General features: G+C 34.6%; 1 protein-coding gene across 2 annotated transcripts in view; it reads left to right on the top strand.

The window, feature by feature from the left end:
* CHGB (chromogranin B) overlaps nucleotides 1–14284 on the top strand; it is a 53870-nt gene extending 39586 nt beyond the window's left edge. For both annotated transcript variants that reach the window (XM_074287908.1, XM_074287907.1), the window contains 4 exons: nucleotides 1042–1088; nucleotides 3390–3483; nucleotides 10082–11808; nucleotides 13890–14284. In XM_074287908.1, coding sequence (XP_074144009.1) covers nucleotides 1042–1088; nucleotides 3390–3483; nucleotides 10082–11808; nucleotides 13890–13973 — 1952 coding nt within the window. In that variant the 3' untranslated portion in view covers nucleotides 13974–14284. The remainder of the gene's footprint in view (nucleotides 1–1041; nucleotides 1089–3389; nucleotides 3484–10081; nucleotides 11809–13889) is intronic.
* Nucleotides 14285–20176: the final 5892 nt, after the last annotated feature.

The raw sequence follows: 20176 nt of genomic DNA, 5'->3' as shown, positions 1-20176 counted from the left end.
TATATATATATATACATATATATATATTTTTCCGTATATGTGAGAAATAACAAGATATACATAATAGATTATAATAGATTTCCATGTGCAATCATTTTTTTAAAAAAAATCTACTATGTTAAGGAAATATTTGTGTTATTCCATAAGTTACAAATAAAATTTTAAAAAATAGATTGATCCATGTCCTCACTGAATTTGCATCCTTATAATGAAGGAAAACACAAGTAAAGAAATAGTGGTCAGGAAGGGAGTTTGGGTTTGTAGAATCATAGGGACTGTGAATTGTCTTGTAAAGCAGCTGACAGACATCCTTTGCAGGAGCAATAATAGTATTGATCTAAATAACACACCCAGAGTAGGAGACAAAATGTATTGGGAATTAGGGTGATATTCACAGTGACTTCAGGGAAAATAATAAAATGGCATTCCTATATGGTTGGTGGAAAGCTTGATCACATCAGCTAGATATAGTGGGCTCAATGAGCTTTTCCTTACTCATCAAGAAGCTCAGCCTCAGGGTCATCTAAAATGAGTAGGTGCCCATTCAGGGCTGCCAACCAATGAGTACAGGATCTGAGACATCTCCTAGTATGTCTCTCATCCTTCCTTCTCTCTTTCCCATTCCTATGTAGGTGATATCAAGTTAAAATGAACTCAAGCATAGCTTTGATGAAGCAAATCATGAAAGAATACTAAGAAACTTTTCTTAAGTGGTTGTGGAGAACCTAAACCTTTGTCTTGTGGTAGGAGTAAGAAGGGAAAGGAATGATTATAGGTTAATTTTACTAAATAAGCTTCATGCTTTTTTGTATCAGTTGCTAGAGTCATTTCCTCTGTACTTCTCAGAACTCTGTCTACCTGTTCAATTAGACTTTGGGGTCTATAACCTAACAGTCTTTAAAGTGATAAAGAAATGTTAGTTATGGTAATTGTTGTCTCATGGAGAGATGGGAATATTTGAATTTTGGTTCACATTTTTTATTTTATTTATTTATTTTTAATCAATTCATACAACTTTCAACTCTTTATCTTCTTCTAAAGCTGTCACTTCTATGCCAGTGGACAAAGGAGACCACATAGAAGAGATGGTGAGTAGAAATCATAACTAAAATCATAATTCTAGAATTCCTCTCTCTCCCTCCCCAAAATATCTACCTCTTAGACTTGGTTTTGTCTCCCTAATATGTTGAGTTTTTTCCTTAAATGGGAGTACTTTATCTCTTTCCTTCTCCCCTTCCTCCAATTCCAACATCAATGTGGTGTCAAAAATACTTGTTATTTTCAGAAATTTTCTATATTTAACAAAAAATCAGGTTTGCAGTTTGCTCAAAAGTCTTATCTCTTGGATTGATCAATCAATTAACAAGCAATTATTAAGTGCCTACTATATACCAGGTACTGCCCTGGAAATTGAAGAACAAAAACAAAAATTGAATGTCTCTTCTGTCAATAAACTATATTCTATCAGAGAAGAAAATATGGTGCATTTACAACTATAAACAGAATAAATGCCAAGTAATTGGAGAGGTAGGGAACAGGCATCCAGAGGGTATCAAGAAGGCATTATAGATTTCCTTACGTTAGAGCCCTAAGGTCTGAAACTAACTTTGTTACCTGAAGGTCTTGACCTTTTCAGAATCAGAATCAAAGTTCTAGAGCTTGGGGAGATGGATGCCTTCTTCTCTCATATTCCCAGATGAGGCAATGGCCCCATAATGGATAATGAAGGAGGTCCCAGTGTTGCACAATAATTTCCTTCTGGTATATTTTGAACTACATGTTTTGAAATCTAGTCTTTTCCTCCAAAAATTATTTTCTTCTAAAATTTCTTTCTCTCCAAAATTCTTCTCCTTCTTTTCCTCCAAATTTTAAAAATTGTGACCTTGACAAGTATTAGCAAACATAAACATCTATATACAAAGAGGAATAGACAAAAAAGATTGTAGATAAAAGCATAAATCTCTATTACATGCGCATCATTTTTTTAAAAAAAGGTATATTTAACAGAGTATTTTCAAGATGGCCTTGCTTGTCTGTGTATCCTTCTGAACTTTCTTCTGTTTTTAATCTGTTTCAATGACACTTTTTTGTTGTATTTCCATATATTTTTACATACATATTACTTTTCCCTCAAGCAACCTACTTTGTGCTTGCTAAGGAGTATGGGAGACACAAGAGAAGTAAATGATATCCAGCTTGAGAAGCTCAGAAAAACATTTCTTTGTTGCCTATTCCTTTCCCCTATTGAAATGCTACCTATTCAAGTCCAATCTCGTTTTATTTTTCCCAGGAAGTCTTACCTGCCCGGACCCCTGAGTCCAAATATTTATTTTTCCTCTGAATTCTAATTACACTTATTATTTATGCCTTTGATTTAGCACTTGATATTTGTTATTTTGAATTGGTGGAAATATCTTAGTATAATAGAAAAGAAAAACCTGATTCAGAAAACTTGAGTTCTAGTCTAGATTCTGCCACTTAATAGTCATATGACCCTGAACAAGTCATTTAACTTTATTGGAAACCCAGTTGCATAAACTTTAAAATGAGTATGATGTATTGAATAGTCTCTAATGTTTTCTCCAACTCTAAAATCTATCCTATGATTCATTGTCTCAGGAGAGAAATGTTCTACTTAATTCCCTTTTATTCATTTTTTTTTTTTTTTTTTTTTACTATACCTACTAGATTAATTCAAGTATTCCCAGTAAAGCTTCTTGTTCAGTTGGCCCTAAATCTGCACAAATTGTCAGTATAAATATATATAATTATGTCTATCATCTCTATTATCCTTAAAGGCAAAATCAGTGACTTGTACTTCTTATTTCCCGTAGTGCTTAGTACAATTGTATTATACATAATAGGCTACCTATCTAGCCTTAATCACTGAATGGGTGTGGCTGCAGTCAAACTGAGACCTGTTGAAGACCTTAGTTTAAAAAGGCCAAGGTTTCCCACTGCTTCCAGAGCCAGCTCTAGTCATCCTGATCTATTCCTTGCTACTGAACCCAGATGACTCTGGAGGGGAAAGTGAGGCAGGAAAGTTGCACAACCCTCCCTCACTTAAATTCAGTTTACTTGTATTGTCATGGTATCACCTCCCTAATGTACATGATCCTCTTCCAGAATGAAGCAATAGGCACTTAATAAGTATTTGTCAATTATTTTAAATATCAACATCCATATATATTTCTCTTTCAGATTCACATGCTTATTTATTTTCCTATCAGTATCAAAATATCATTATGTATTACATCTTAATTTCATGTGTTTTTTATACTGCGGAAGTATATGACACATGACACTGACTTGCCCCCTTGAATGCTTTTTTTAGGCAGGGCCCTAGACTAAATTGTTGATTCTGCTAATGAAACGGTGTCTTTCTCTAGGTGACCCATTGCATAGTAGAAGTCCTTTCCAATGCTTTATCAAGACCAAATGCTCCTCCCATAAGTCTGGAGTGCAAGAAAATCTTGAAGAAGGGTAAGTGTAATCTTATGTTCCTTGACTTGAACTTAGTGATGCACAGAAGCCTCCTGTTTTAGAATGGGGTTCAGTTTCATTTTAATTTGACAATCATATGACATCTGATCAGGTCTATAGTGGGAAATATTTAATAAATGGCCCTCAAGGAGAAATATGCTCACATGACAAGCTTTAAAAGTTTAATCTACTTTATTAACATTTTCTCTGTCACTTTTGAAGTCCAGACAAATAACCAAACTAAATCAAGCCTTGATTTATGGACTTTGATGGTTTTTTGAGATATAAATGCTCTTTCACTTAAATTTTAACAATTGGCTCCTGAAAGCCAGTACAAGCTGGCTCAAGGACCACCCTACTTCTGGCAGAGTAGTGTGAGAGAAAGATGCTAGGCTATATGGTGGAAGACCTGGATTCTAGTCCCAGTTCTGTCACTAATTAAACTATGTGACTCCCTCATTTGATAGCTGAGGAAAACAGGGTCCAGGAAGCTTAGATGATTTTCCCAACATCACATAGGCAGTGTCAGAAAGTTTGAGCCAAATCTTTTGAGTCTCATCATCTCTTAGTTGTAGCATTTTATACAGCTTACCTAAACAGCAACTTATTAATCACCTCTTGTATTCAAAAAACTTTGCTGGGCACTAAGAGAGAAGCAAAATCTTAAAAAGACACGGGCTTAAAGTCTAATAAGGGATTATGGCATATATACAAATACCTATAACCTATAAGAATATATGGCAAGTGGTTTAGAGAGGTATGAACAAAGTGCTATGTAAAGCCCAAGTAAGTTAGGGTTAGATAATTGTGGAATACTGAATAGGGATAGAGGGAAATCAAGAAAGGTTTCATGGAACAGAAAGCATTTGAGTTGAATTTTAAAGAAGAGTTCGAATTTCAATAGGTGAAGGAAGTGAAAGAAGGAATTTCATATACTAAGAACTATGTTAGCAAAGGTCCAAAGGTAAGAAAAATTCAGGGAGTATTCAAAGTGACAGTGAGTTTGGTTGTAATGCAGAATTCATGGAAGAGATACAGCTAAAAAAAGTAGGGTATATCAAATTGGGAGGACCTTGAATGCCAGGCAAAGGACTTGGAATTTTACTTAGCATAAGGAGCTACTGAAGTTTTCTGAGTAGTGATATGACCAGGATCTATTAGAATTAACTTAATAGAATTAAGAATAGCTGATCGACATATGGAGAGAATAGAATTTGGAAGGTTTGTCAAGAGATTATTACAATAGTTCCAGTGGATGGTAATATGGGCTTTGAGTAATATGGTAATAGAGGGAATAGAGAAAAGGAAACAGATGTGAAGGAAATTTTATCAGGATTACAAATGACAGGATCTTTTACCTGATGGTATGAAATAAGAGAAAAGAAAGACTAAAAAATAACACCAAGACTACATGACAATGATGCTGTAGAAAGAAAATTAAAGGAAGGTTAGAAGAAAGAGGTTTAGGAAGATAAATAGGTGAAGTTTGAACTCAGGATATGCTGAATCTAAAGAAACAATGGGAAATCCAGATAGAAATATCTTGCATGCAATTAGAGATGTGAATTTGAAGACTATGAGAAAAGAGCAGAGCTAGAAAGACAGAGAGGGGGGAGCGGGGGAGAGAGAGCCAGAGAGAGAAGGGGGAGGGAAAAGAGACAGAGACAGAGAGATGGAGAGAGATGGACACAGAGAGAGACAAACAGAAAGACAGACAGAGACAAAGCCAGAGACAGAGACAGAGAGATAGAGACAAATAAAGACAGAGAGAGAGAAAGAGAGAGAGATGTTTTTGAAAGCCTCTCTGATAGAATACCCAGAAATATCTGATATATAATATTGCAGAAAGAGCAAGGAAGATGAAGATTTTTAAAAGCTCATTGGATTTCATTAATAGGAGGTCCCTAATATCTCTTAAGAGAGTAATTTTAGTAGCATGGAATGAAAGTTAGATTGCAAGAGGCAGAGGAAAGGGAGGTGAAGAAGAGGGGAAATTTTTTTCAAGAAATTGGGCAGTGATTGTATGGAAATCCTTGACTTGGTTAGAAAGGTTAAAGATCTTTTTTTTTTTTTCCTAAAGCAGGGAAAATAAGGTTTTTTCGTAGGCATATGGTAGGAAGCAAGTGAAAAAGAGGAATATTGAAGATGCCTGAAAAGGAAATTATTCTGATTTCTATGACTTGACATTCAGCCATATCTATTCTTCATTGAGGTTAGGTGCTGGCATATATTTTAACGTATGTGTGTGTATGTATGTTATGTATATATATTTAGTATATTAGAGCCAGTCTGAAGTGTAATGTGCTTATCTCTTCTCTCAGGTTATCTAAAAATAGAACTGAGTTTGAGACAATATAGTAGGCTTATCAAGTATAATCAGTCTAGATTCTGCATTCAACATCAATATCATATTAAAGAAATAATGTTTAAATGAAATTTAACCCTTCAATCTTTTTTTTCTTTAATCTTCAAATATGTGGAGAGATACTTCAAACTTCATATAGATAAGGCCACTTCTATGACATGTTAATAGAAACCTACTTCCCAGTTGATATTGATCTTAATCCATATTCAATTAACAGCACACATTATTTAAAAAAATATTTTAAAATGACAGCATTGAAAATGAGGAATAGAGAATAATATAAGGGAAGACAGGAGAAAAGATTAAAAAATGAAGCATTCTTATAACGATATTTCTCTTGACTTGCCATAATCATATGTTAGTGATGTTAATATTGATAGAAAAAACCACTTGACCTACATACCATTTAAAAATCTCTTTCAGTGTGGGCCTTGTTATAATAAAAAAAAGGTTTATGTGGATTATAACTCCAGTTTGAAGCAATATGCTTGAACTATAGTTTGTAGGGCCAATTTCTTGTATCTCAGGTGCCTAGGACAATGATATTGATTTTACTTTTATTATGATCTGAACAAATACAAACAGTGCAGGACTTAATAAGTATAGATATAACTAAGGTGTTTTCCAAATATGTGTCCTTTTTCAACTTTATACACAAATGATGCCAGATAAAAACAAGTCAAGAAGATTCATTTTAAAATTTTTTTTACTCTTTTCCACTGTTAAACATTTCTTGAGTTAGAAATTATGGAATGAAGCCTTTTTTCACCTCCTTTAGCTTATCATACCATAATCTCTTTCACAAAACAAGTAAAAATATTCATTTTAAATGTCTGTTGAAATAATAACTCAGTGTTGTCCAAATATCCAGTATGGCCTGAGCTTTGTTTCCCACTGATGTACATGGTGTACATAATCAGAGGTAATTATTTGTAACCTCTCTAACACACCTTCTTTTCTTTTTTTTATAACTTCTTCTGCTCCTTCCTTCCTTCTCTAGAAAAAAAGTAAAAATGAAAGGATGGATCTCTGTAGATAACTGTACACAGAATGATGGGATAGTATTTTAGAATCTAGATATATAAACAAACAAGTCTCCTTTCCATGTCATTCATTTGCCAGTATAAATACCATGCATTCACACAGTAAGAATTACTGCCTATTAGAAAAATCTCTTCTTTCCAGAACTCAGGCCTTTTAGTGGTCAGTTACCTAGTGCCTGGTCTCTCATGGTCAGTGAGATATAGGTCTAGATAAAGGTACTAATAATTAAATGATATAGCTTTGACTTAAAGTTCCTATATACCAATACCTTTCTTTTCTGTTTTCTTTTTCCTCTTCTTTTCTTTCTTCTCAGTTTTAATGGTACCAGTGATTCCTGTTTTTGAGTGACCTGCTTCTGACTCTCCCTTGAACTCACTGCTCTTTTTTTCTGTCTTTTTCTTCTCAATCTTCCTCTTTACCTTTCCTTCTCTTCTCTCTCCATTAACTCCTTCTGAAACTAAGGTATAGTTCTTGAATAAAAACAAAGCAAAGTGAGAATCATAAAATTTTGGATTTTTCAAAATTATAAGAATCTTAGAAATGGAAATGTTCTCAGAGATCATTCAGCCCAGTCTCCCAATCATTCTAGATCAGGGATCCCTTCTATAGCAAAGAATAATTTCAACTAATATCTGTAATGCTCCAATTATGGAACATTATTGCACTTTGATCAATTGCTCAATTTGGCAGGGAGTATTACAATTTGGACATTATTGCTTAAGACAAGAATCTTTTTAGTTGGAGAAAAAATTCAAATCAAAACATCTTTTGCATTTTGGTTAATCAAAGAAACTGTTCTTGCCTCATTCAGGGGCTAGTTTCCCTTGGAAGCAGAAATGTACCCTTAACCTCCCTCTGGCTAAGATTAGACTACTTATACCCTTGATACTCAGCAGAAAGTATGAAATAAGTCCTCTACCCTAAGATCCCAGTTCAGTCCAGCTAATAAATGTTGCTTTTATCAATTCTCTGAACTTTCAAACTCTGAAATTTGCCTATATCTTAAGAATAACTCCTTTTCCTACCTTAATTTTTTCTGCTTGGCAAGCTAGATCCTTCTGTTCTCTGTAATGATGTTAAGCTTCCAAACCAATAAAATTGAAATTGATAATGCAACACATTGCAGTTGCAGCTGAACACAATCTACAGCAAAGAAGAATAATTAGAATGATAAAATTCCCATTGTCTTATACAATATATAATCAAACAGTCGTCATCTTTCCAGTTTATGTGCTAAGGAATAGGAACACATACTACCTGAGTAGCCACAGAGATATGATATCTCTAAAAGGGTATTTTTGCATTTCACTCTTGCTAACATGTTTCCTCATTGCTAACATGTTTTCTTGGTGGCTCAAAATTTTGAGCATTACTTATTATTATTGTGAGGGAAACAACTATAATTATGAATCAACTAAAAGGAAATTATAACAGACCCAATATATTTTCTTTTTTTAATCAGATTACTATGCAATGCTATAGATAGAGTGTTTATATAGTTAAGGCAATATTATTCTTGGGGACAAGATGGAAAAATAGAGGTTGCATGATAGAACAGATATCTAGATTCATAGCTACTTGAATAATAGTAGCCAAAGAATGTTGATTAAGAGTTTAGTATCAGCATAGGAGGATTTCTATCCTTGACTTTATCCTATTTAACATTTTCATCAGCAATTTGGAAAAGGAAATGTGGCAGATGTATCCAATTTACAAATGCTACAAAACCTGGAGGGAACAGTTTATATGCTGAGTGACAGAGTTGTTTTCCAAAGAGAACAGGGTAATTTAATGAATCAATTCTAATAAGATCAAATTTAATAGGGCTAACTTTTAAACCCTGTACTGAGATTGAACAAATAAATTGACAAGGGTAGACTGAGGAGAGATGGTTTAATAGCAATATACACAAAACATATTTAAGAATTTTAATTGATGACAAGCATACTTTGATTCAATAGTGTACTGAAATTGTCCCCCTCCCAAAAATTAAAGTGTTTATTTACAGTGTCCAGAATAAGGAAGGTAATAGTACCGATTCACTCTCTGCTTGCATGCTATATCTAGAGTGTGGTGCTAAATTCTGGGCATCATATAGAAAAGGAATATTAATAAAATGGAACATGTGTAGAGGAAGAAGACTAAGATAATGAGGACTTTTGAAATTGTCATATGAAGAACATTTGAAAAGAGTAGTACTGTTTGGCTTAGAAATAATAAGATTTAGAGAAAAGGGGGTGTGGCAACTATTTTCAAATGTTTTAAAGGCTGTCATACAAGAGAGGGATTTGACTTATTGAATTAGGTCTATCAGATATAAGTGAGACCTTAGAAAGTTTTAATGGCAAATAATCAGCTCAAATTTTCAAGATGAGTTCCCTTTCACTGGATATTTTTAAACAATGTTCCTTTTGTTAGAGAGTTTTCATATCTCTTCCTTCGTTATTATGTTTCAGCCTTTCTATAGATACTTTCTACATATTACAAAAGAAAGCAGAGACTAATTCATTGCTCTAATTGATTTGATGATTCTAGATTACCAAAATAGATCATTTGGGAGTAGAGAAGATTTATTTTGGTACTTGAATTATACAAATTGTCTGTTTATCTTGATTAAATTTAGTTAATCAGTGAGCATATCTCTATCTTAATAATCTTTCTATTCTAAGAATCAGGATAAACTCAATAAAGAATGATCCTGAGACTCATGATAAAAATACATACAAATAGAAATATAAGCATTAATATATTTGACTTTGCTGAGATTGTTTGCTCAAATATTAAAAAGGGGTTGATTCCTTTTAGTTCTAAAATAATTCTGATTATATATCTTTATTTTGATATAATACTAATCTATATTCTTTATACTAATAAAATGAGAGGATATGAAAGAAAAAAGAGAATAAAGAAATTTACATAATGAATAGCAAGTTGTACATAACAGATTTTCAATTTCATGTGCAACCATATTTTTTATTATACAATGTTATAGAAAAGCTTGTTTTAGACCATAAATTAAAAATAAAATAAAGATATGTGAAAAAAGTAAAAAGAAAAAGAAGGTGCTCAATAGCCATCAACTTCAGCTATACATCAACAGCCTCAGGATATATGGAAGTCATAAATAGGTAATTATTGAAGGTTTGAAACATATGAATTACATTGTGTTCTTTGAAATTTTTATTTTAGGTGGGCAACAGGACGAAGGTGAAGCAGAAAATGAAAGTGAAAAATCCAAATTTGCTGTAAGATTGTTAAGAGATCCAACTAATGGAGAAACTCATATACCCATGAGTTTGGAGGGGGAAAATGCAGCAGAGGAAGAATCTAAAAGACAAATGGAAGAAGACACAGAAAAGCTCCAGCAGGATGAAGAAAATAAGGAAGAAAGAGGAAAGTATCAACCAAGTCTTCATCTTCATGAAGATCAAGACCTTAAAGAGGCAAGAAAGCATCAGCCTGAAAATAGCAATGAGAAAGAAAAAGAAAGAGTGGAAGGGGGGATTGAAAAATATAAAAAAAGTGATCACAATGAAGAAGGAAGTAAAGAGAAACCTCTCTATGAAGACTCAAGGGAGGTTCAAAATAACTTTCTTGACAAAAGAAACCAAGCCGCAGCTAAGATCACCAAAGAATTTGCAGCCCAAAATAACAGATATTCTGTGGAACATCCTGAGAAGACACATAGCCGGGAAAGAAGCAGCGAAGAGAGTGAAGAGGAAAGTGAGAGTAATAGTAGTGAAAAACGTGGCTGGGAGCCTAAAAATCTACGTGGAAGTGTAGAATCAGCTGAAAGTGAAGAGGCTGCTGTCTCTGAAGTGACCAAACGGAGGTTAAAACCTAGACACCATCACAGGAGATATAGACTGGACCAGTCCTTTGAAGAGGGGAAGGCTCACTCTGAAGAAAGAAGAAACACACTTGAGTCTGAGGAATCAAATGAAGACAAGGACCATTTCTGGGACAAGAGAGGCCACCACAAAAACAATTATGAAGATCTACAGGAGGAACCAAGTTATCATGAAGAGAAGGTGAATTACCCCAGGAGCCGTGGTTTTGATGATCTTGAGGAAGAAAGGTCAAGTGAAGAATACAAAGATAAGAGGCGTTACAATGAGGAAGAAGAGAAGAGAAACCATCACAATAGACAAATTGAAGAAGTGAGACATCATTATGACGGAGAAAATGAGGAAGGGAGGCACTTTGATGAGGACAAGAGCTACCATCATGGAGGAAGGGAACCAGAACCAGGTGTTCATTCCACTCGTGGAAATACAGATAAAAGATATCTCAGTGAAAGAAGCAACATAGACAATGAAAGGAGGCATCCTAGGGGAAGGAAAGAGCAAGATAGAAGCTATTTGGACCATGAAAAGAGAAATGAGGAAAGTGATATAGGAAAGTGGCGACAGAGAGAAGGTGAAGATAGTGAAAATAATAGAGAAGAAACAAGGCTTCAAGAAAAACAATTTGATGTCCACCATGCAGAAGAGAAGATAAAGAGATTGGGGATTCCATACAGTTCTTATTATGAACCCTTCCAGTGGAAGAACAGACATTTTGAGGAAAAGGATAGAATGAGTGATCAGTTTCCCAAGAATGAAGAGGAAAATAGATCTAGCCTAAATGAAAAGACTTTTTTCCCTGACTACAATGATTATGACTTGTGGGACAAAAAGCCATTTGTAGAAGACATGAATCAGGAGCATGATGAGAAGAGAAGACTTGTCACCATCCCCAAATATGATCTGAAAAAGCAATATGATAGAATTGATGAACTTGCCCAGCTTCTCAATTACAGGAAGAAGTCTGATGAATTTCCAGAATTCTATAACTCTGATGAAGACATGAGAAAACACCAAATGGTCAGGAGTGAGAATAGTGACCTTGGTCAGAGGCCTCTGACAGAGGAGGAGGTAAGGTCTTTGATTTTTATTTGAAAAAGTTAGTCAATGTTTAATGACAGATGAGTCCAAGAATATCTGAAATTAGCAAATGGGGAAAGTTAAAGAGATGAAAAATTATAGAGGGAAATTATCTTTTTTACTGGAGCATAGTTTCATCTTAGGCTATAGTTTGGGTTACAGAATGGAAGGGGGAGTGCATAGCTACATAAACAAGGCCCTAATTTCCTTACTCTCTCCTGCTTGTTTCTTGTTCATTATATATTTATGAATTCTAATCCTAGAGGAGACACAGATTATGAAAATAGGTGAACTGAATCTGTTTGGTTTCTGGCTAACAGTTCTTGTGGAAGACAAATGTTACTTGATATTGTAAAGGAGAATTTCAAATTTGTGGAGATCATTTTTATCAAAGCTATTGCTCCCTGTCTGAGCAATGATCCTTTTACTTATTGATTCACATAAAATGAATAAAAGTCATAATATCTCTAAGTAAGATTGACAGCATGCAATCCACGCAGCTTGTCAGATTTTGGGAGTACAAATGGGAATGGATTCAAAGATGTATATTCATTGCTGTAGATAGAAGGAACCAATGTGGATTGGCAAATGCTCTACAAATTACATAGAATTATCTTCAGCACTGAGAAATTAAGTGAGTTGCCAAGAGTCTCAGTCATTATATCAGAAGGAAGACTTGAAACATATCTTCCTGACTTTGATGACAGTTCTTAATCCATTACTCTATGCTGTCACCGGGTATTAAAATTTCATAAGCCCTAGGAAAAAGCAATCTAAACCAATGGCTTCATATTTTCCCCTTTGTCAATGAGTCATTTCTGCAAATATACATCAAAGCATATGATGTAATGGACTCTTGCCATATGCCACTCATGATGGAGGTCTTTGGGAGTCTGGTTTACCAAATATGGCTTTTTAAAGACTAGTGATCACTAGGGATATAGAATGAGTAAGAATGAAAATGTTTTCAAGTTAGAGAAATAGTGCCCATGGGAATTTATGTAAATTGAGAAATGTACGTAGTGGGAGAAAGGGTGGTGAAATATTTTGTCACAAAAGCTATCTTGCCAATAGAGGTTTGGAAACTATCCAGGTTTTATTTCATCATTACAGAGAATTTTCTAGTTTTTCCAAAGTGTGATTCTTTATTTTTCAGTCTCCTCCCCTTGAAATATTTCATTTTGTAGAATCATCTCCTTCCAAACAGTTGGAACTTCATAACTACTATATTACCTACTAGAAAAAAGAGGAAATACTAAGGGCGTCAGTGTTTGGGTTCACCATTATTATCATTTTATAATAATTTGGAGCACAATATCTGGCTTTCCCTAAATTTCCTTAAGTACTTCAGGCCTGCACTTGTAAAAAAATGAAGATCTAAAGTCAGTTCCCAAAGAATGACATTAGAAAGAGTATTTTAAAAGTATAACCTCCTCTTAATGCAATCAGGAGGTTAAAAGAAATCTCTAGTACAAGGTTTCTTAATTTTTAATGAACTCTATGAACCTTTTTTCAGAATGTCTTAAAATTCACAAAGTAAAATATAGAGAAATACAAAGAAAAGCAATTATATTTAAAGAGTTAATAAAAAAATTCAAAAGTTCATGCACTCCAAGTTAAGAACTCTATTTTAGGGATATTTTTGTATCCATCCCCTTGCCCCAGTAGGTCAAATCTTATCTTACAAAAGAAGAGCTAAAACTTTACTTGTAACTCTTTTCAAGGACTAGGGAAGTGTAGAGTGATGAAAAGGGCTATGAAGGATGAATCAAAAGATTGTCCCACCTACCTATGTGACTTTAGGGAAGTCACTAATCTCTAAGCATAAGTTTTTCCATTTGCAAAATGGGAGTTAGACTCATTTATTTCTAAGGTCCTTACATTTGAAAGTTTTCAAAGTTTCATGCTGGAAGGGGCAGAGATGGCAAGCAGAATGTTCTGGTCTCAGAGGTTCAAGCCTGCTTATTTTTCCTTTACTTTAATCCATCCATCTCAAACCCAAGGCTGAACATGTGTTTAGATCTCATGTTTCTTGGGTCTAAATCTTCTTTCTATTTTTTTTTTTTTTACAGGAGAAAGAACTAGAAAACTTGGCTGCAATGGACCTGGAATTACAGAAAATAGCAGAGAAATTCAGTGGTAGCCAGAGAGGGTGACTCATGCTATAAAGTTTCACAGCAGTGGGTGGGTTTAATATACATGCACTCACACTATCTAGTCTTGGCAGATGCTGCCATCAAAAAGTATCATTTACCCAAAGACAGTTAGTAGAGTTTACTGTTCACTCAGTGTATTTACACAGTTGGAAATGTCTTTATTGTTTTTAGGATGCTGTTGAAACTTGAATAGCATGAATTTTAGCATATAAACTTATATTTGAATATGCTTTGTGATGAATGTGCTCTTGTTCTTGAGAAATATATTATGCCTCCTATTTGAAAAAATAAAAAAGTAAAGTAGGACCAAATACATCATCTTTCTTGACTTTCTTTTTCTGTTATAGAGAATGATATTTAAGGCTCGTTTGGGTATATTCAGCATGTAGATTGATATTGAATGTTTAAATCTGATGATCTCCCAGATAAAAGATGGTGGGTGAGCCTCCTAAGCTTATAGAAGGCATGGGGTAGAGTGGCCTAATGGATGTATAACAGAACATCCTGCAGAAGATATATCAAATATTCAAAATGCAAAAAGTAATTTCAACAATCTCTGCATATATCAGCTTTATAATCATTAAAGTAAGTATTATTATTATTTAGTCAGCCAGTCATGTCTGACTCCTTATGACCCCAGTTAGATTGTTTTTGTTTTCGTTTTTTGGCAAAGATATTGGAGTGGTTTGCCATTTCATTCTTCAACTTATTTTATAGATGAAAAAACTGAGATAAATAAGGTTAAGTGATTTGTCCAAGGAACATAACTAGTAAGTGTCTGAAGCTGGACTTGAATTCAGATCTTGACTCCAGACACAGCATTCTAACTGTTGTGCCACCCTATCTGCACACCTTTTTATTTGTTTAAGATTTGAGAACGCAACAGAGTATGATGAACAGAAATAAAAGCTGAAGGAGTTGTACATCTGAATACCATGACCTGCCACATTTAGCTGAATCATTGGAAGCAACCTGCAACTCCAGTTTTCCACATTGTTATAAGGAAAAAGTATATAAGTCCCCTTTAATATTCTAAGATTCTTTCCTTTGTTATTTATAACCTGTCAGTTCCTTTCTTGATAGCACTTATAGAGTTCTCTACTTACCAGTTTTGAAAGAGTTGAGGTAGCAACTGTCATGTAGTGAATGAAGCCTGGGGATTACAGGTGGATTCATTTGCTCATGTTTGCACTCTTCTAAGACACATAATCAAGAACTGGCTGCATTGGTAAACCTAGATTTTTTTCAGGTTATCTTTCTAAAAGTATTAGCCATATAAATATTTATTTTTATGGAAGTTTATTTTAACCAGGGGAAAAATGGAGCTAATTAAATGTGGTCATGCCCTGAAACTCTGAAAGCCAAGTAAGCAACCTGATAGCAAACCATCTCAATCCAAATAATCATTTAATTATAAATACTGCCTCAACATAAATGAAATAGTGAAAACAATCACTGACATTTAAAGTCAATTCCTTTTTTAATTGATTAATTACAGAAATATCCCAACCCTGTTCTTATAACATCCAACAGTGTCTGTGCACAGGCTCATACACATACCTCTCCTTTTCCTTTGCAGGTTATCCAAAAGCACCCAAACTGGAAGGCCAACAGCTAATCGGGGGATAGAGAGGGAAAAGAAATGGAGAAGGGGAGGAAGAGAGAGAAAGTGAAGAGACAGAGAAAGGAGAAAGAGAGGAGAAGGAGAAAAAAAGAGATGGGGGTGAAAGATATAAAGAAAGAGAAATACGGAGAGAGACAAAGAGAGAGGGGGGGAAAGACCAAGAGAGAGACATGGAGAGAGATGAAGAGAAAGGAAGAGAGAATGAATATGACTTGAAAGGATACAAAGCACTGCAATGCACCAAAATTACAGCCTAGAAAATGACACAAAGCAGATGCTCCACATGGGAGGACAACTGGCAAAAAGCAAAACGGCACAGCCCAGTTTTCCTCCAACCTATAAACAATGCATTAGAAAGAACCACAAGTTTCTGGCTGGCATCTGTGGTCTCTCAAGTACTATTTGCATTTCAGACTTTCAGTGCCCAGTCTAGAGATCACACATATATGCATGATATAAAGCCATCAAAAATGCCTAGCTGTAGCTGGGAATTCAATCTGTTAAATCAGACTTTAGTCACAGTAACTGGGCTGTTGCTACATATTTCAGGTTGCTTTGGGGAATGTCTTGTTTTTTCCAAGGAAGAATTATGACATTTTTCAAATACATTGGATCAGCACCTATAGGTCACAGGCATTCCATCCAATTTTCTTAATTGCTATCATATCATGATTTTGATAATGGGCTTCCTTTAAAATTCAAATGCCTGGAATCCCTCTGCTGGGGACGACTAAATCCAGTGGGCAGCTTGAGTTCAGAGTTTCCAGCCTTCTGCAGGGATGAAAACAACAGAATGGCTTCACCCAGTTCAGACCCAATGGGATGAGCTCTCCCTCCTTGAGGAACAGAAGAGGGCACTAAGCTGACTAAGGAGCAGTGAACCCACTCATGTCTGAAAAGCAGATTAAGTTAATGCTATAACCAATTAGTACTGGGACTAGGCCTGTGAGTTGTTGCAGCTCTCCCAATCCAGGCAAGAAAGAGATAACAAGTCTCAATAAGCAAACACAGAAATTCAAGGAAGAGTCCAGGAAGTGGTACCACATGAACAAGGATATTATTAAAATGCAACTTTTAAAAATTATTTTGGTATATATTTTTAACATCAGAAAGGGGTGGTAGGTGGCATGGTGAATAGAATATTGGCCCAGAATCAGGAAGAGTCATTTTCCTAAATTCAAATCTGGAAACCCTTTTTCTTTCAGTTTCCTCATCAGTAAAATGAGCTAAAAAAGACAATGGCAAACCACTTCAGTATCTTAGCCAAGAAAACCCCAAATGGGGTCATAAAGAGAGGAAAACAACTAAAGGACTCCCACTGAAGGCTAGCTAAGTGAATAATAAATAGCAAAGCATTCAAGCAGTAGTTACTTATTTTAGGTATTATTTACCAAACTAGAATTTCTAGAGACAGTGACTTAGTGGGTATCGAAAAACCAGAATCATATGAGTAATAAACAGCAAAACATTCTATTCCTCATTGCATGAAGAAAGTAGACTCCAACACTATTCTGAATCTAGTGTTATTCTTCAGTAGTTAACTTTGAACATTTAATTTTCCCTAAGTGGGGGTATAGGGGGTAAGGGAAAGGGTCTTTGTGTCCAAAGATTAAAAAATCTGCAAAGCACTCTTCAGAAAAAGCCCAATTTACATGATAGGATAATACTCCAAACTAATGCCCTTTCATCTGGGACAGGAGTTTTTAAGATCAATCATTTAGCATTTATTTATGAATATAAAACATCTATCATACCTTAAAAATGCACCAAGCCTTTTAGGAGACTCTCTAGTTCATGCTGTGTCACCCATTGCTTTGGTTATTTATTGAACTGTTATGATTTCCTATTATAGTCACTCACCTTACAATGACTTAATCCATTGATTTCTGTCCAATCCTTTTCTACCATCTTCAGTTCTAAATTCCTCTGACATCTTGCCTCTAGCACCAGTCAATCTGTGACTATCATTAACAGTCCTATATTACCACTTTAACCCTTGGGGAATTAGATGGCATGATGGACAATGTGTTAAGCCTGAAATTAGGAAGATCCTAGACAAGCTACTTAACTCTTTGCCTTGGTTTCCTCATCTGTAAAATGAGTTGGAGAAGGAAATGAAAATGGCAAACCATTCTAGTATCTTAGCCAAGAAAATCCACAAATGGGGACACAGTCACACTTAACCAAACCCACTAAACAAAAGCTGATACTTAACATTTTAGTTGCTTTTGTTGTCAGTGATGAAACAGAATTATAAAATCTTCTTCTGCCCCCACATTTTTGTAGGTGTTGTCATCCAATAGCCACAGGAAGTAATGGTGGGAATAAAAACAAGCCTTCTAGAATTCCCAGATTCCTGGATTCATCCCCACCTTTTTATGCTTTTACTCTAGAATGATATACATGATGAGTACAGACCAGCCACCTCTTCAATAGATTCTATTCATAGCAATCTTTTTTATTTTCTTCTATTTGAATTTTTAAAAAACCTTCTGCATATACTTGTTTATTTTAAAAATGAAGATGCCAAAAATAAAAACTTCCAAAAAATCTGTATCTTTATTTTAAAGTATTCATGGAAATATCAGATGCTGAGCCATAGGATTTAGGCATATTGTTAAGGAGAGAAAGCTACATGATATTTGTTAAGTTTCAGGACTTACTATTTTTCAATTAAAAATTCCAAAGTGATTAATGGAGTGTCCACTACATGTGCTAGGGGAACACTAAAACTTAAAATGGCAGAGTCAGAGATTTGATTAAGACTTGCCAGCCAACATACTATCTACATTTAATTCCAAAAACCACAAACATTCTATGAAAGAATTCACAAAGAGTCAATTTATATTCCAAGAGGTGATGCTTTATGACTTATAAATTACTTAAAATACTCGAATTTCAGTCTTATAACAATTCTTTGGGCATGCATAAAACTTAAAATAGTAATGAAGAAACGGACTCATAGAGATTAATTTAATGGACCAAGGTCTAAAAAAAACCTAAGTCAGTTAGGCATGAGAAATATTAATTTTTTTAAAATGAGGAAACTGATGACCAGAAGGATTGAGAAACTTCTCCAAAGGCTGATCAAAACATGCTTGGAACTAATGTCTGAAATTCAATCCAGTCCTACAAATTCCAAATACTTTAAATTCTATACAATTACATAATAAGACATTCAGACAATAGGAAAATAAAAGATGGAATTTTTAAGAGGATGAATATTTCTGAGTATTATAATAGTAATAGTTAACATTTATTTATTGCTTACTGTGTACTGTGCAAAGCACTTTACAATTGTCACAACCCTGGAAGGTAAGTGTTTTATTATCCCATTTCATAGATGTGGAAACAGAGGCAAACAGAAATGAATAGCCTTACTGAGGTCTGATATGAACTTAGGTCTTCCTGACTCTCCAGTGCTCCAGCCTTTGTACCATCTTGCTGCCCCAAAGTATTGGGAAACTTAGAACAAAAACTATGGTCTTGGTTTTCTTGATGCTTTATAATGAAGTAGGAAAATGAACTTGAAAATGATGAGCAGGCAACTTTCAGAAAAATCTTGACTTAGATGTACTGATAATGGTGAAACTTCTCCCACGTCATTGAAAAGTAGGAGGAGAAAAGTGAAAAGGGAAGGAGTAAGCTAAATGGAAGAGAATACAGAAATTGTGAGGAAAAGGGATAAGATGGGGGACGAACTCTAAGGTGGGAGGAGAGATACTAAAAAGGGAGGGCTGTGAAAACCAAGTGGTGCTCACAAGTTTAATACTGGGGAGGGGGATAAGGGGAAAGGAAAGGAGAAAAGCATAAGCAGGGGTTAACAAGATGGCAAGTAATATAGAATTGGTAATTTTAACTATAAATGTGAATGGGATAAACTCCCCCATAAAGAGGAAGCAGTTAGCAGACTGGATTAAAAGCCAGAATCTTACAATATGTTGCTTGCAGGAAACACATCTAAAGCAGGGTGACACTTACAGAGTAAAGGTAAAAGGTTGGAGCAGAATCTACTATGCTTCAGGTGAAGTAAAAAAAAATAATAACTAGGGGTAGTTATCCTGATCTCAGATCAAGCAAAAGCAAAAAAATGATCTAATTAAAAGAGATAAGGAAGGGCACTATCTCTTGCTAAAGGGTAGCATAGATAATGAAGCAATATCAATATTAAACATGTATGCACCAAGTGGTGTAGCATTTAAATTCGTAAAAGATAAATTAAGAGAACTGCAAGAAGAAATAGACAGCAAAACTATAATAGTGGGAGATCTCAACTTTGCACTCTCAGAATTAGATAAATCAAACCACAAAATAAATAAGAAAGAAGTCAAAGAGGTAAACAGAATACTAGAAAAATTAGACATGATAGATCTTTGGAGAAAACTAAATGGAAACAGAGTACACTTTCTTCTCAGCAGTTCATGGAACCTATACAAAAATTGACCATATATTAGGATATAAAAACCTCAAACTCAAATGCAATAAGGCAGAAATAAATAAATAAATGAATAAATAAAGAAAGAAAGCATCCTTTTCAGACTATGATGCAATGAAAATTGCATTCAATAAAAAGCCAGGA

This window comes from Sminthopsis crassicaudata, chromosome 2 (genome assembly GCF_048593235.1).
Source record: "Sminthopsis crassicaudata isolate SCR6 chromosome 2, ASM4859323v1, whole genome shotgun sequence".
Lineage (NCBI taxonomy): Eukaryota > Metazoa > Chordata > Mammalia > Dasyuromorphia > Dasyuridae > Sminthopsis > Sminthopsis crassicaudata.
This window is presented reverse-complemented; position numbering and strand designations above follow the sequence as displayed.